The 17,830-nt window shown below is 37.5% G+C and overlaps 1 protein-coding gene across 3 annotated transcripts in view; it reads right to left on the bottom strand.

The window, feature by feature from the left end:
- Nucleotides 1-16,129, bottom strand: part of LOC143019576 (uncharacterized) — a 43,072-nt gene extending 26,943 nt beyond the window's left edge. For all 3 annotated transcript variants that reach the window (XM_076175351.1, XM_076175352.1, XM_076175353.1), the window contains exons 1-5: nucleotides 16,038-16,129; nucleotides 12,769-12,906; nucleotides 11,322-11,418; nucleotides 8,651-8,859; nucleotides 3,736-3,871 (exon numbers count right to left, since the gene is read on the bottom strand). In XM_076175351.1, the coding sequence (XP_076031466.1) occupies nucleotides 3,736-3,871; nucleotides 8,651-8,859; nucleotides 11,322-11,418; nucleotides 12,769-12,902 (576 nt within the window). In that variant the 5' untranslated portion in view covers nucleotides 12,903-12,906; nucleotides 16,038-16,129. The remainder of the gene's footprint in view (nucleotides 1-3,735; nucleotides 3,872-8,650; nucleotides 8,860-11,321; nucleotides 11,419-12,768; nucleotides 12,907-16,037) is intronic.
- Nucleotides 16,130-17,830: the final 1,701 nt, after the last annotated feature.

Here is a 17,830-nt window from a genome sequence, read left to right on the forward strand (position 1 = left end):
CATACATATTCCAAGGATCTTTTCCCCCTTACAAGGAAGGTAGTCAAAGTCAAATGCATATATCCACTCCCACCCATTTCATCCCCACATACTCCACTCCCTTTCATTCATCACCCCTCCCTTCCTCTTTTCTTGGCTCCTCCTGGACAACGGGTCATCCCTACATTTTGGCTTCTGCCCTGGCTCAGAAGCAATGCACCAAGACACAGCACATCCACAGCAAAGCCACTTCATTTAATTGGCAACCCCCCCTTTCTGTCCCCTCATGTAGAAAAAGAGAAGACAGGGAAAAATCCCTTTGGGCTGTGTCAAAATATCATTCACATATTATTCCGCCCATCCCCCCAACCACTCCTTTCCATGCATCACCTATACACAGCCATTCTCCACTCACCCCTATCTTCCCCCTTCTCCCTTCCTTCCTCAACAGACACTCCCCTCTTCCCCAATGCCCCTTTTACTCCATCCATCTATTTCAATCTTGGTTGCCCCCTTATGTTTACTCCATCCACCTCTGGCTTCCACACCTCTTTTACTAATCTTTCTTCACTCATTTTTTCTGTGTCCAAACCATCTCAATACTCTTTCATCAACCCTATCTCCCAACTCCTTTTCCAATCCCACTCCCCTCCTCACCTTCTTATTTCTCACTCTATCCAACCTAGTAACCCCTACCATACTTCTCGGACATTTCATCTCAAACACATCTAAACTCTCTTTTATGTTCCATGTTTCTGCCCCAAACAGTGCTGTCAGCACAATCACCCCTTCAAACAATCTCATCTTAGCATCCATTCCCAAAAGTCTATTTTTCATCATACTTTTTAATCCCCCAAGACATTTACTTGCTTCTCTCAATCTACATTCCATTGTCACCTCTACTTCTCCCTTTCCTGTCACATTTGCCCCCAAGTCTCTAAAGCTATCCACTTCCTCCAACCTCTCCCTTAATACTCACTTCCAATTTGCTGTTATCTTCTCCCCTTGTACATCTCATCACTTTACTTTACCCAGCTTTATTTTAACTTCCTTCTTTTGCACACCTTCTCAAACTCTGACACTAACTTCATTTATCGCTCCTCTGATCCTGATATACATACATACATGCATATACATATCTATATGTCTATATATATATATATATATATATATATATATACATATATATATATATATAAATGGTGTTCAGGATAAGTAGGATAATATATTGATCTTCTGTCATTTCAGAACCATTTGAAGGATTTAATAGTGGTAAAATGCAATAGATAGCTGATTCTGTGTACTGTTGGTGGGTGTGAGAGCTAGAGAGGATGGATGACTGGAAAGCACTGGAATATTGGAAGAGAGTGACCTGCATCATGATGATTCAAGTCAGATTAAAAAATTCGTAAATCTTAGCTGAAGCTCAATGCTCCTTGAATACTGTGAAGGCCGTTAGATGTGAGCTGGAAAACTGCGACAAAAATGTGGAAGCAATGGCTAACAGGAAGGATCATTGTACGCATTCCAATTCTGTCTGCACAACAAAATTCGTTGAAAAGCTGCAAAAATAGGTGAGGCAAGATCCAGGGAAAGCAATGTAAACCTTGGCGAGAGAGATGGGCATCGGAGTGGCAACAATGAAGAAAGCGCTGAATGAGGATCTTCGCTACTTGTCATACAAGAGGTGCAAGGGCCAACTACTCACTGCCAAGGCCCAAGAGAACTGTCTTATGAAAGCCAAGGTCAAACACCCAGTCAAGCCAGGGATGCTCTGGTTCTTTTCAGACGAGAAGAACTTCTGCCAGCACCAGTTGCACAATGCAAAGAACAACAGGTGGCTAGCCTACAGTCCACATGAAATCCTGCACTTCATGAAGACCAAGTTCCCTTGAACTGTATTTACCTAGTTGTATTATACAGGAAGGGAGCTATGCTCGTAGTGACCTGTCTGTGTCTTTCAGCATCAAGTTTGTTCTTAAATTCTTGAATAGTAATTTATTCCAGATATCCAACACTCTGTGTGGGAAGCTATTCTTTTTCAGATCTCTTCTATAATCATCCTTTTTGAGTTTCTTTTCATGTCCTCTTGTATTTCTCTTGTCCCACCTTAATAAACAATGTCTATCTAGGACTTCCATTCCTTTCATAATTCTATAAATAGTCAGAAGATCTCCTCTTTCTCTTCTTTGTTCCAGAGTTGGTAGTTCCAATTTGGACAATCTTTGTTTGTATGTCAATTTGGAGAGTGTTGGTGCCATCTTTGTATTCTTTCTAATTTCTTTATATTCTTTTTAGTACTGGGTGCTCATAGTGTCGCAGCATACTCCAATTTTGGTCTTATCATTGTTACTAATATTTTCTTGACTATTTCCTCATCCAAATGGTCAAAACCCACTCTCATCGACCTTAGTAAGTTCAAGGTTCCTCTGGCTATTTTATTGATATGTTTGTCTGGTGACATGCCTTTGCTGATAATTACTCTGAGGCCTCTTTCTGAGCTTACTTTTTTTACTTCTTCACCAATTCTATAATTCCTCAATATTCTATTTTCTACTGTTTCCAAACTTCATTACACTACATTTCTTGATGTTTAAGTTCACTTCCCACTTTTGACTCCATTTCTAGATTTTATCTAGGTCTTTCTGTAGTGATTCACAATCTTCCTCTGTACTTACTTTTAGTATTTTTGCACCATCTGTGAAGAAGTTCATATAACATTCCACACCTTCACCCATGGTCTTTGGGTGCATTTCCAGCGAAGGCTATGTCATGCCACCTCACATCTTTGAAGAGGGACTCAGGCTCACTTCAGATGGCTATATTGAGTTGCTGTCCACTGTTGTCAAGTGCTGGGTGGAGAGGGTGTCTGTGGGAAGACAATACATGTAGCAGCAGGATTCAGCTCTATGTCACACCTCCAAAAAACCCCAGAAGTGGCTGTCTGAGAACTTCTACAACTTCACCAATCCCAACATCTGGCCCCCCCAACTCGACTGATTGCAATCTCATGGACTATTATGTGTGGGGTGCAGTTGAAAAAGACACCAATAGTACCGCCTGCAATACCAAGGACAAGCTGATTACCAGTATCAAACTGATGTTCAGGTGTCTCTTGAAGGACACTGTGTAAGCTGCATGCTGCAGGTTCAGGTCCTGCATGGAGGTCATGGTGGAGGCACAGGGCAGCTTCTTTGAGTGAGCTGTATTTGGCAAAAGATGGTGTAAGAGATGCACTTTGAATTTTGAGAATACATAAATTTTTGGCCAAGATATGATGTTTTTCTTTCCTTTCCGAATGTGTCAAATTGATTCCGAACACTCTCTAAAAATATATATATATGATCTCACCTATTCATTTGTTTATTTATTCATCTATTTTTTGAGGGGGAGGGGGGGGCTACAGGTGATTAAAGATTGAAAGCCTGAACCTAGTCTGGGGAATCTGGTATCAACCTTTGGAACTGCATATCCAGGTAAAATTTATTCAAGGGCTGTGACTTCATAGCAGTGGGTCTGAGACCCAAGCTTCTCTTCCCTTGGAGCACAGTGGCTGAACAAACAAGCAACCTCTATCAACCCCCAATGCACACAATAATCATGATAACCAATAAAATAAAATTTCCAGTTCACCTGTCCTTAAACATGATGAAAACCATTTCAAATAAAAATTGTCCTACAAAAAATGAATATAAATACAAACATATCCAACTATACAAGATAAATTTTTATATCAAATAACTGAAATGTACTTACTGTCAACCTTGGAGAGTTCTGTATAATGGCAAGAACCAAAGGAGTATCATAAAAAGTGTTATCCAGGACTGTCAGTTTCCTTAAAGGTAAAGGTCCCAAGTGCTTGATTATCTTGGACAAGGGTATACACCAATCACTGTCAAGAAAAAGATCCTCATTAACCATCACCAAATGAAATTAGATAAACCTATGTATACAACATATATACTAAAGGCCCTCACCCTTTTACAGGCGAGTTTTATTCAAGATTAATAATGCAAGAATGGGATAGATGGGCAGACAGGCATTAAAAAAAATAGTCGGAGAAACCTACTATTTACTAAGATCAATAAAGGTGGCTTTTAATTACTTGGATGAGGTAATGGTAAAAAAATACTAGTCACTCTGCTTAAACCAAGACTGGAGTACACTGTGACACTATGGACACCCAGTACAAAAAAGAATATAAAGAAAATAGAAAGAATCCAAAGAGCAACAACAAAGATGGCCCCAACACTTTCAAAATTGACATACAAGCAAATATTGTCTAAACTGGAACTACCAACCCTTGAACAAAGAAGAGAAAGATGCGATCTATTGGCCATTTACAGAATCATGAAAGGCATGGAAGTCCTTGACAAGTAGACTTATTAAAGTGTGATAAAAAAACAAAACAAAACAAGGGGACATGAAAAGAAACTCAAACAGGATAGTTATAGAAGAGATCTGAAAAAATATATATATATTGTTACGAACACATAAAAGTGCTTCTCGTAAACAACATAGCTCGGGTAGTTTACGATTAGCAGAGGTAGTTAGGCAGGCAGACAAGGAGGAGGAGGAGCTGGAGAAGAGGCGATGTCGTAACCAAAATACAGTGGGACAGTCAGATCGCGCTTGTAGCTTAACCGAACTGTGTCGTTAGACTATTGAAGACATCGCCTCAAGCCGGTGAATTCTTGCACCCCCTTTGTCCACTATTGATAATCTTGTTACGTTATCTGCATACGAACTGGAACAGTCGAACTGTGCTTTTTTATATATTAACGTGAATGTGTATATCTTCATTGTATAGACGAATACCCAATTTGTTTGCCTTGCATTAATATAAGTGACCAAGGAAGATCGTGTGTTTTTGTTCACTCATACCATCTTTGTCGTTGCTACTGGGCTTGGCGAATCCTAGTTGTATTTGAACAACACTGTCCAGAGCTGTTCGAAGGAGCCCGGGGTGTTTGGGGTGTTCATTTCAATATACTATACATGTATATATGTATGTATGTATATATATATATATATATATATATATATATATATATATATATATACAGGTACACCTCACCTTACGTCGTTAATTGGTTCCAGGAGACACGACGTAAGTCGAAAAACGACGTAAGTCGAATTTGCTTACAAGTAGGCTAGGTAGGCCTGGTGTAGCCTAGGCTAAATTGCCAATAGCCATTTTTCAGTACTTTATTTTACTTTTGATTGCATTTTTTATTAAACAAGGTTAATAAAAATCTATTTTAAGTTTCCAAACAGAACATTTATTTATCATTTTGTAATAAAGTATAAAAAAGTACCTGTACTTACTCATCAATACGTACAATTTGCTGTACTCTATGAATGCATTGTCAATTACATACGGTGAAACAAAACAAAAAACAAATAAATAAAAAGTAGTTTAAGCTTACAATAATTTTGTAATAAGTGAAAAATTGAATAAAGTATTTTTAATTTACCAATGCAGTACATACATTATGTCGATGTTTACGCGTTGCTATTTCGCGGTGCTGTACTGTATGAATGCATTGTCAATAACATACGGTAAAACAAAACAAAAAACAAAGAAATAAAAACTATTTCAAGCTTACATATAATCATATTGTAATAAGTGAAAAACTTTAATGTATTTTCAGTTTACCAAAACAGTAGATACAATATGTTGATGTTTACGTTGTAGACGTAGATGGCTGGGGATTGTCGACATCAACATCAGCTGATTCTCGTCGTTCGACGCGTATAAACTGGTCAAGAGTGCCTTGAACCGTCTTCTTGTTCTTTTCTTCAAGGATTAGATTATAAGGAGCAAAAGCTTCATAACAAGCCCCCATTATCTTGGAAAAGCGTTGAGCATTTGGATCCATATCCTCAAACATAGCAAGACCTTTTTCGATGTGTGCAAATGCTTCCTCCATTTTCTTAATGGTGAAGTGGCGTGGCTCAGATTCATCATCTTCTTCTTCTTCTTTCTTTTGTTGCTCCTGAAGTTCCATCAAATCCTTGTTCGTCAGTAACTCCTTGTCTTTTTCAAATAAATCTGTGAAATCCTCTTCCTCCAAATTCATATCCAGCTCTTTGCTCATTGTAACCAAATCTTTGTTGACAAGAGCATCGAAGCCCTTAAACTCGTGCACAAATTGCGGGCATAGCTTTTTCCATACACCATTCATAGCAGTGCTCTGAACATCATTCCATGCTGCTGCTACATTCTGTAAAGCTTTGTAGATGTCATACCCCTTCCAAAAGTCGCGAAGTGTGAGAGACTCATCCATTTCAATTGCAGCTATTGCTTGCCGTAGCGTACGCTTCATATAATAACGTTTGAAGATAGCAATTATCCCCTGATCCATTGGCTGGAGAATAGACGTAGTGTTTGGGGGGAGGTATATGACGGTAATGTTGGGGTGAAAATCTGCGATGTTTTGTGGGTGGCCAGGAGCATTATCTAAGATAAGTAAAACCTTAAAAGGAATCCCCTTCTCCATACAATACTTCTCTGCTGCTGGGACAAAATGATTGAAAAACCAATCTTCGAAAATAACAACAGTGACCCAAGCTTTTGAGTTAGCCATCCATATAACAGGGTATATTCTTCAGGGCACGGGGGTTGTGTGCATGATAAACAAACAGAGGCTTTAATTTAAAATCTCCTGCACAGTTACCTCCCAACATTATGGTCACACGTTCTTTTGAGACCTTGTAACCTGGAATGGTTTTCTCTTCCTTGGAAACAAATGAACGATCTGGTAATTTCTTGCAATATAATCCTGTTTGGTCTACGTTGAAAATTTGCTCAGGAAGAAACCCGTTTTCTTGGATGATTTTCTTGAGTGTAGCAGGAAATTGCGCTGCTGCTTGTTCATCAGCTGATGCGATTTGACCTTGTCTTTTAAGGAAGTGATAATTTCTCCTGTTTTTATATCTCATAAACCATCCAGGACTTGCTTTGAAATCTACATCTTTCTCATCTGGATATTTTTCCTTTAGGTCCTCAAACAAAGACAACGCTTTTTCCTGAATGAGCTCTTGACTAAGATTCGCATTCTGATGATTCCTCCTATCAACCCAAATCGAAAGAAGATTTTCCATTTCTTCAAATATCTTACCTCTTTTCTTGTTGATGATCGTGTTCTTCATCAATGGGGCTTCAGATGTGACATGTGTTAAAATCTTGTCTTTATTATGCACAATCGTTGATACAGTTGTCCGACTTACTCCAAAACATCGTGCAATCGATACAACTTTTTCACCATTACAATGACGTTTTATCATAGCCATTTTCTCCTCCAGCGAAATAGCATGACGCTTAGCACTTTCACTAGAACTTTTCTTAGGAGGCATGGGGGCAAATATTACAGTTACAAGTGAATGTTAATGAGAAAATTTACAAAACTTCAGTAAACAGATAATAATCCAAAAGAATTGCGGGAGTCGAGACGCCGCTTACGGTAAATACGTATTGGAAGTACCGTTGCGATTTCATGTTCTAGTGGACTAGGCCATACTATTTTATGGTATATATTTTAGCAGTTACTGAATCTTTATATAATTTTACATGCTTTTATTCTTATTTATTGTAACATGAATTGCTTGAAATGCTTGAAACGTTTTTTGGTGTTTATGCGATTCCATTATTGGCTGACCGACGTAAAGTCAAGTAAAACGACAACTTGAATTTTTTTCCATATTATTTTTGAAAACCGACGTATCTTCGAAAACGACGTAAGTCGAAACGACGTAAGTCGAGGTGTGCCTGTATATATATATATATATATATATACTATAAATATATAGATGCATATGTATATATATAAAGAATTTTTTTTTTATACATACTTACATATACCAAGGCTTTTTCCCCCTTACAAGGGAGGTAACCAAAAAGGAAAAGGCATAAAATCATTCCCCACCCATTCCATCCCTGAATACACTTCACTCCAAATTAAATTAAATAAAAAAAATAAAAATAAAATAAAAAAAATCCATACAAAGTGGTGGATGCCTGGAACAAATTGGACAAAACAATAATATGTGCAAACAATATACAAGAATTTAAGAACAAACTACTAAATGTTGCGAGATACAAAGATGGGTCACTACGAGCATAGCTCCCCTTCTTGTATTATACAACTAGGTAAGATGAAAAAATCCCACTGTCGGAGACAGTAGACGGATGAAGAATAGAATTAACTGTATATTTTGACCACTCTCTGCGGTCATCTACAACAGAACAGTTAATTCTATTCTTCATCCATTTACTTTCTCTGACAGTGGGATTTTTTCATCTTACCTATGTGTCACGACACAGTCCTTCTCTACAACTAGGTAAATACACACATACACACACTGCCTCAGTCTCACAGTGGCAATTGAGGTGGGAGATTGCTGCGTTTGTGACCACTTACCCACTTTTGTATGCTGAACTTCCCCATCATACACCGAACAAAGTTCAGTAATGGGGGTGGGGGGGAATCCAACCATTGTATTAATTAAACTTTCAGCTTTATCGACCATGGTTTCCTCCCAATTAGGTCAATATAGTGAGGGTTTACTGTATATACATATATACATGCATGCATACATACATACTATACATTTAATAGTGAAGTATGAATTTTCCAAGACCTGGAACAACTTGAAGCTGGCTACTTACTATGGCATGGTTTCTTTTACAACTTGTGTGAAATCTATAGAGACAGAAACACACAGTCGTAACAGGAAGAAAAGGGCGTGTTCTTCATTTGTGGACCCGGAATAACTCAAAACTTCAAATGCATCAGCAATGTAGCCTCTCAAGGCTGACTTGGGCCCACCAAATGGACTCCTGCATCTCCACCATGAAGAAAATTCTGCCAAGTCTCTCTATCAGGGAAAAAAAAAAAATATATATATATATATATATATATATATATATATATATATATATATATATATATATATATACAAATCATGAAGATCTTCATCATATGTTTTTTGGGCAGTGCACATTAGAGAGAACAAATCTACTGAATTCAACAACATAAATTTTGGCAAATCAAAAATCTTAAGATATATATCACTGTACTATTGACTACATATAATCAATACTTCAGGGACTTTAAAGTCATCCATACAGACCACAGCCAAACACTATTCTATTAAGTCAGATGCTAATCCCCATTCACAGGAATGTTAAACAGCATTTTTACTTCTGCTGTCACTCTTGAATCTATGTTTTATTACTCCAAGTTTGCAATGTTTAATTTTCCTAAGCTACTGTGGAGGGATTAAAATGCTGGCACCATGTTCCAATGCCAATCAATCTGCTGCTACAGGTCACTCTTGCAAGAGACCCACACTTCTCAAGTAACTGGCACACATGTCATTTATGAAGGGTATTTTGTGCTACTGTCTGGATAGGGTGACAGCAGGACAGTGTGATGTGAACTGGTCAATATCTTCTGTGGTATATGTATGTATGCTCTGCATTCCCAATGGTCAATTTCCACCTTCAATTGTCCTATGTTATTTGAATTTACTTAATTCAAACTTCACTATAAATCGATAATCCTCTATGAAAAATTGTATTTTCCAATATCTTTCAAACATTTAGTCTTTTATAATTTTATCTCATGACCTCTGGTTTTCCTTTGTTCTCACACTAAGATGACTTCTTTCATCAAGTATGTCTACACCTTTCACAGTTGTTTTTGTTGTCATTCCCTATACTATCTAGCTGAGTAGTCCTATCTCCCTGAGGAATGCCACATCTGGAATGGGGTTTTCCCACAAACCCTTAATAGAGTGTATATTGTGTTGTTGGCATGTATTTACCTAGTTGTATTATATGGGAAGGGAGCTATGCTTGTGGTGCCATCTTTGTATCTTTCAGCATCAAGATTATTCTCAAGTCTTAAATAGTGTTTGCACACACTGTTTCCTTATCTAATTCATTCCAGGTATCCACCACTCTGTGGGAAGCTATTCTTTTTCAGATTTTTTCTATAATTATCCTTTTTGAGTTTCTTTTCATGTCCTCTTGTTTTTCCATTGTTCCATTTTAATAAATCATCTCTATCTAGGATTTCTATTTCTTTTATGATACTATAGTCAGTAGACCTCCTCTTTCTCTTCTTTGTTCCAGAATTGGTAGTTCCAATTTGGACAATCTTTGTTCGTATGTTAATTTGGAGTGTTGGTGCCATCTTTGTCATTGCTCTTTGTATTCTAATTTCTTTATACTCTTTTTAGTACTGGGTGTCCATAGTGTCGCTGCGTACTCCAGTTTTGGTCTTATTAGTGTAACTAATATTTTTTTAATAATTTCCTCATCCAAATAGTCAAATGCCACTTTCATTGACCTTAATAGGTTCAAGGTTTCTCCAACTATTTTATTGATATGTTTGTCTGGTGACATGACTTTACTAATTTTTACTCCATGGTCTATTTCAGAGTTCACTTTTTTGACTTCTTCTTCACCAATTTTATAATTTCTCAATATTCTATCTTTACTTTTTCCAAACTCCATTATACTATATTTCTTTATATAAAAGTTCGCTTCCCATTTTTGACTCCATTTCCTGATTTTGTCTAGGTCTACCTCTGTGCTTACTTTCTTTAGTATTTTTGTGTCATCTGCGAAGAAGTTCATATAACATTCCACTCCTTCTTCCATGTCATCTATATATATGGCAAACATGATTGGAGCCAATACCGAACCTTGCAGGACACCATTTCTTCCCAGGTTGAGTTTTTGTCTCTAATTACTACTCTCATCTTACAGTCAAGAAGTCTTCCATCCATCCCGATAATTTTTCTTTGATGTCACCTATTGATTCTATTTTTCTTATTAGTTTTTTGTGTGGTACTTTATCAAATGCTTTTTGTAGACCTAGAAAAGCACAGTCCGCCCATCCATCCCTTTCTTGTACGAGTATTATTTCTATTAGTCTCAAATAGAAGCAGATCAAGTTTGTTGTACATGATCTTCCTTGTCTAAATCATTGATTTGGATTCAGTATATTTTTTTCTTCCAGATGTTTAACCCATCTACTTTTGATAAAAAAAAAATTACATATTTTTGCTATTGTGCTTGTAAAGGAGACTGGTCTGCAGTTAGTTGGATTTTCCTTGTTCCCTCCTTTATATATTGGTACAATATTTGCATTTTTCCAGGGCTGTGGCACCTTTTCTTTTTTGAGTGAATGTTTAATTATTTTGTATATTTTGTCCATCAACTGGTCTGTAATGCACCAATGAAAATTTCACAGTAGTTTATTGGGATGTTCAACCACTGAAAGGCAAGCCTATCTTGTACTATACTACAACTTGGACTGAGAAATTACCCAAGCAAGAGGTGGAGAATCATCTGGGTCCAAGTTTTTGCTTTTTTTCTTTCTTGGGGCTGGAAGTTCATACTGCCAGATGTTGACTGGGTCCCACCTGATAAAAAGAAAAAGTTTGCATTCACTCTTTCCTAATGGTATCAGATGTGTAACTTAAATACTTCAACCACTCAGATGACATGCAAATTGTCATCATACAAAAGACAAAACTAAAGCCACATCACTGAACACCAAACATTTTATACTATTATGTTTTGATCTTATAAAATCATTTACAAGTAACAACTGCAAATAATCCAATTTTTTCTGCAAGAGAATAAATATTCTTTTATATATCGATAGGAGGTAAATGCAAGGGACAGGCAGGGGGATTGGAGATAGTTAAAAATAATGGAGGGAAGTGGGAGGTGAGTCAGTTGTTGTTTGCAGGCAACATTGAACTTGTGGCAGAGTAAGAGGAGGGATTAATCCAGTTATTGGCAGAGTCTGGGAGGGTATGCAATAGGTAAATGTGGGTAAAAGTAAGGTGATGATATGTACAAGGAGCCTGGAGGAAGTGGATAATTTTAAGTATTTGGGGTCACATTGGCAGGAAAGGGTGGAGTCAGGGTGGAGGTCAACTGTAGATTGGGAGAAGCAAGTAAATGTCTTGGGGGAATTGAAAAGTGTTATGAGAAATAGGCATCTGGGAATAGATGTAAAGAGAAGATTATGAAGGGGTGATTGTGCCGATGATGCTGGGGCAGAGACTTGGAATTTAAGAGAGGCAGAAAGGACAAGCTTAAATGTGTTTGAGATGAAGTGTCTGAGAAGTATGGTAGGACAAGGTTGGATAGAGTGAGAAATGAGTAGAGGAGAAGAACTGGGGTGGAAAGGGAGCTGGCTGATAGGGCTGATGACAGATTATTAGGATGGTTTGGACAGATGGCAAGAATGAGTGAAGAAAGATTAGCAAAAGAGGTGTGGAAGGCAGATGTGGAAGGAGTGAACATGAGGGGGCGTCCTAGGATGAGATGGATGGATGGGGTGAAAGGGACTTTGAGCAAGAGGAAAATGTCTGTTGAGCAGGGAAGGGAGAGACAAGGGGTGAAAGGAGAATAGCTGTGTATGGTATGGATGATATCTTGATACAGCCTGAAGGGATTTTCTATCTATCTTCTTTCTTTTCTAGGTCTGTCAAGCAAGGAAGGGAAAGGGCAGGTGATGGGGGAGTGGTTGTGTGTGGATAATATTTTGATGCAGCCCGAAGGACTGAGTGTCCCTTTGACTTGGCTACCTCCCTGATAAGGGAGAAGCCGCCCTTGGTATATATATAGATAAATAGAATATCAACAAAAAATACTTTTCATATAACTTTGTAAATAAATATATACTCTACAACAACTATAATTAACTAAAAACACTCCCACATCCATGAAAAAAATAATAGTATAGATAAAGAACATACCTGTAATGATAACAGTCTTCATCTTCATAAATGAGACATCTTGCTACTTTTAGAGCAGCAATTCGAGCTAAGGAGGGGGGCTTGAAATAACATCCTGAGTCTGGTATTACGCCTTCCTCCCCTACCCACTCCATGGTTCTGTAGAGGAATGGCTAATTTCAAACCTAAGACACTGACACAGTACTATCTCTTACATGAAACTGAGTAAGAGAAAGAGAAAGAGAGAGAGAGAGAAATATATACATCATACATACACATGAGGAGGTCTCCCCCTTACCTTCACATTTCTCAGTGTATTCATACTTGTAACTCCCATCTCACTTTTTTCTGGACCAATGAGATGTACCAACTTGTGGTGTTTCTGCAAGATATGGAGCACAGCTGCCCATTTTCAAAACCTGACAAAACTCTCACCTCCATCAGAAGGTGCAGTCCTGAGGGTCTAACACTCAGTCTCCGGATTGGACCCCAAGGTCTTTCTCTATCAACTTCAACTATATTTATTACACCATTTCACACAAGAAAAGCTGACAACTGGCAACTGCTTCCCTGCTCTTACTACCTTCAGCCTGTGTTACAGAAACAGTCCCACACTGATACAACTTGAACAACAGTCCAAAGTTTCTTCCTAAAAAGATCTGTGGAAAGACCCTCGGACCACTGTCAGCCATTAGGGAGCTGCAGCTTTTTAACTCAGTGAAACCTAAGGCAATCCTCAATCAATCTGTTACTCTAGGTCTCTCTTGCAGGAGATTCATGGCTCCCAGGTAACCAGCAACAGCCGCTGGGTGGACCCATCAGTCACTCAGAGAAGAAATTAAGTGTTGTCTATGGACTGTTAGGATGGGGCACTGTAAAGTAAGATGTTCTGTGTTTTCAGTTTGGTTGTTGTATCTACAGCTGTTGGATTCTATGGCCAGGACTATTCTGTATTGATACTGTTTTCATGATCCTGAACAAATATGTGCTAGTGTGGGTCTTACTTCTCTTCTGAGGGATTTTCCTGTGGAGCTGATGTTTGGGGGATGTTGGTCGAGTATTGAGTTTGGTGGTTGTCTTGGACAGCTTGTTCAGTGATCTAAGTGTGAAAGTGTTTTTGTGTGGATGCATTGTGTGGTCAATCAATCAACTATTGCCTCAAGTTTCACTAAGTGGATAACCCACAGCCCTACAATGGCTGGCAATAATCCTTGGAACATCCCACAGATCTCTCTGGGAAGTAACTTTGGACTGCTCTGTCTGTGTTGCATCAATGTGAGACTTTTTCTATGTTACCGGCTAAAAAGTAATAGTGAGAAAGGACCACTTACCTACTGTCAGCTCTCCACGAGTGGTTGTGGCCCCAATCTAGAGGCTGAGTGTGATGGAGGTGAGGAAGTTGATACATACATACATACATATACCAAGGCTTTTTCCCCCTTTCAAGGGAGGTAGCCAAAAAGGGAAAGGCATAAAAACACTCCCACCCATTTCATCCTTAAATACACTCCACACCCCTCCCACCCTCCCTCTCATCTGAGCACCTCCTGGATGACAGGTCATCCCTGCACCTTGCCCACCGCCCTGGGAAGTTGATAGGTATTGAAAATGGGCAGCTTTGCTGTCCATTTTGCAGGTCCACCACATGTCCGTACCTGTCACTGGTCAATGTTGCATGGTACAGGTGGAAGGTTGTTATACATGTTTTTGTAGTCTTTTTTAGTTATATTCAGCTGATGCTGCTTGTGTGACATAATAAGATTGGTGTGTGGTGTTTCAGGTTCAAGCAACTGTATTTATCATTTTCATGTGACGTTGTATAGAGAGGATTTCGTCTCTGTGTGCAGGTGTTCTATTGGGGAGATTTTAGTGCATTATATCACATTCAATGTTTCATTTTGTACAGTGTGTAAAGTGTTTATGTTTGTTCTTCTGATGGTTGAGAACCATATTGTGGAAGCATAGTTGAAGTTAGATGTTACAGTGTTTGAAGACAGTAATTTTAGTTGTCCAAAATTTGTGCTTATGATGGCTCTTAGTAGATTTATTTTCTTGTTGATTTTCACCGTAAGATTTTTGACATAAGGGCTGAAGGTCATACGAGTATCATTTTAGAAGTTTTCAACTAATATGTAAAAAAAATTAATTTCATCAATTTAAATACACCAATGTAATATCTTTATCAGTCAGAAATGAATAACAAAAGTAAATGCATACCCCATAGGAGGTAAGGTTTGGATAGGTTATTTAGGTTAGGTTAGTTCTGGTTTGGTAGGTTTGGTTAAGTTCCGCAAAGTATGCTTTTTCCAAGCATTTTTTTAGTTTCAAACTTCACCCCTAATTTGTGCTTCCCCACTATAAAACCCCACTTTCCCATTGCCTCCCTATAATTGTAGGGGTGACAGGGTATGGCCTTAGGCAAAAAAAGTGGTTTCTGCCAAATCTGAGGATCAGATTTGAATGAAAAAATCTCGAGGAAAAACCATGCATTATGGAAAAATACCTTGGTTAAGCATTTATAAAAATTAACCATTTATTTTGCCATTTTCAGCGCTGGATAGTTGGGGAAGCAAAGCATGTTGTCAGACAAGACCACTATTTATGACTGTCACTATACTACAGGAGACCCTGTAGATTCTCAATGTCAGTCAGTCAGTCTGTTGCTCCAGGTCTCTCATCCACATGACCCACTGCTTCCAGGCAACTGGTTACAGCCACTGAGCAGACCCATAAGTCACTCAGGGATGAGATATTGTATTGTTGTCTAGGAATTGTTAGTGTGGGGCATTGTAGAACGAGGTACTGGTACTTTGATTGTCAATGTCTAAAAACAATATCATTAGAGGGCATACAACCATTAAGAGCAAAATAGAAAATGTGAAATTCATTACATGCAGGGAAGCAGAATACTACAAAAACAATTAAACACATCTCGAGAAAATCGAAGATCCTTGAATGCGGGTAAGTAAATATTTACTCAGCTAAGCATGAACTGATATCACAATAAATATAACTTTAATTTTTTTCCATTAAACTTATAGTGTATAAACAGAATTAACGGGTTTTGTTGCTAAATCATCACGATCATATTCAAATAAGGTGTAACCAATGACATCTTCGTAGGTGCATTTATGATTAAAGTAACGTTACAATAACATTACTGTTTGATAGATATAAATTCATTTTAATGTACATATATATAAAACTGTAACCTACACCAAAACGTTAAATAACAATAAATACACAATTCAATCTTATCTACAAAAACAAAAAATTAATGTGTAACCCACCTTAAATTTTCTGCTCACTTTTTGTATGACTCTTGGTTTGAGTAAACAAATACTAGACATTTAAGGGATGAAAGTAATAAAGTCAAATACATTAATATTTGCAATGATGAACTATGGTTTTTTCAGAACAACATTTTCATATTATTGTAAAAAAAATATTTTCACATACACCAATGAATGAGTGATGTTATAATGGAATACGCTGTTTTTATTGAAAGATCAAAATTCATTATTTAATGATACAAATATGTCAGTGTGACATATTTATTATGTGAATAAGTTTCCACATAACCCAATCAATATTTCATGTTGATTTGAGAATTATCGTTATAGTACCAATACACTATTCGTACCATAAAAGTTTCTAACATTTATGATTATATAATTATCAAATTACACCATAAGGGTGTACAAGACGTGATATCATTTGAGCATGTAATGTGGAACTAATATATTTCACATATCATAGAACAAATTATAGTGGCATTCACCTTAAATTGGCTATTAAGCGTGACGTTTTGATACGTCAATATTAGATTAATAAAAATAGTGTTGTCAAATGTGTGTCACGCCCTAACGTGAAAATGACATTTGTCATTGTCGCACTCTTGCGTGAATATAGATATTGTGTATTGTTATGCATTGAAACGTTTCTGCTATACTCGCTTCACAAGATAGATAAATCTATAACAATTGGGATCGGCGCGAGCTTTTACGTTTTAGAGAATAATCACGGATGCAAACGTTTTAATCGTGCGCTTCTGGTACAAGGGCCCTTTCATACGACCAACAATGCCCCTTCTCATACAGCCATACTTGGGAGAGTCAAGCAAGGTCATACATACCAGTTGTGACCACGCTACCACATAGACACGAATGACTACTCAAACATGTACCTATTAGGAACAAGATGGAACGTAGATAGAAGTGCAGACATTCGATAGCATGCTAATATCACACGCACGTAACCGCGCACAGAGCGCGTAGTGCTAGGTAGAGTTGCAAACATACTTATGCTAGACGTGGCAACGCCTTCGCCCTGTGTAGCGAAAGACGCGCCCCTTCGGAGCCCACAAAGGATTACAAAGGCGGAGCATGCCGACAGAGATAGATATATAGATAGATAGATTGATAGATAGATAGATAGATAGATAGACTTTATTTGGCAATGAATCAATGTACATGGACAGGAGACCTTTTGGTCCATGTCTAGGTCGGATACGAAAAAAATAATAATAATAATAAGATAACAAATAAAAACTATAATAATGTAAATAACAAATAAAATACATAAATAAATGCATAGGTATAGTTAAATAATAAACAAACAGGTAAATAGTAAATAATAATAAATTGACATATAACTAATAATAAATGAAAATCAGATAGACAAATGATAAAACAAAAACAAATAATATAAAATAAATTATAATCATTACAGCATCTTGCTTAGGTGTTTATCTAAATGATTCTTAAAGCTTCGAACTGAACTACTTTGCACTACCTGTGCAGGAAGTTTATTCCATTCATTAACTACACGGTTGGCAAAGTTGTTTCTACCCACTTCCAAATTGAATCTATTTCCGGACAGTTTGAGACCATTGTTTCTTGACTGATTCTCATTCAATGTGAAAATTTTGTCACTTTTGATGTTGTCAATTCCCTTTAAAATCTCAAAGACCTGTATCAAGTCACCTCTGAGTCTATGCTTTTTTAGGGAAAACAGATTCATGTGTTTTAGTCGATTTTCGTATGATTTATTTTTGATATTTGGAATCAGTTTTGTGGCTCGC

The sequence above is a fragment of the Oratosquilla oratoria genome, chromosome 37 (assembly GCF_046742065.1).
Source record: "Oratosquilla oratoria isolate Oo_2021 chromosome 37, ASM4674206v1, whole genome shotgun sequence".
In the NCBI taxonomy this organism is placed as follows: Eukaryota; Metazoa; Arthropoda; class Malacostraca; order Stomatopoda; family Squillidae; genus Oratosquilla; species Oratosquilla oratoria.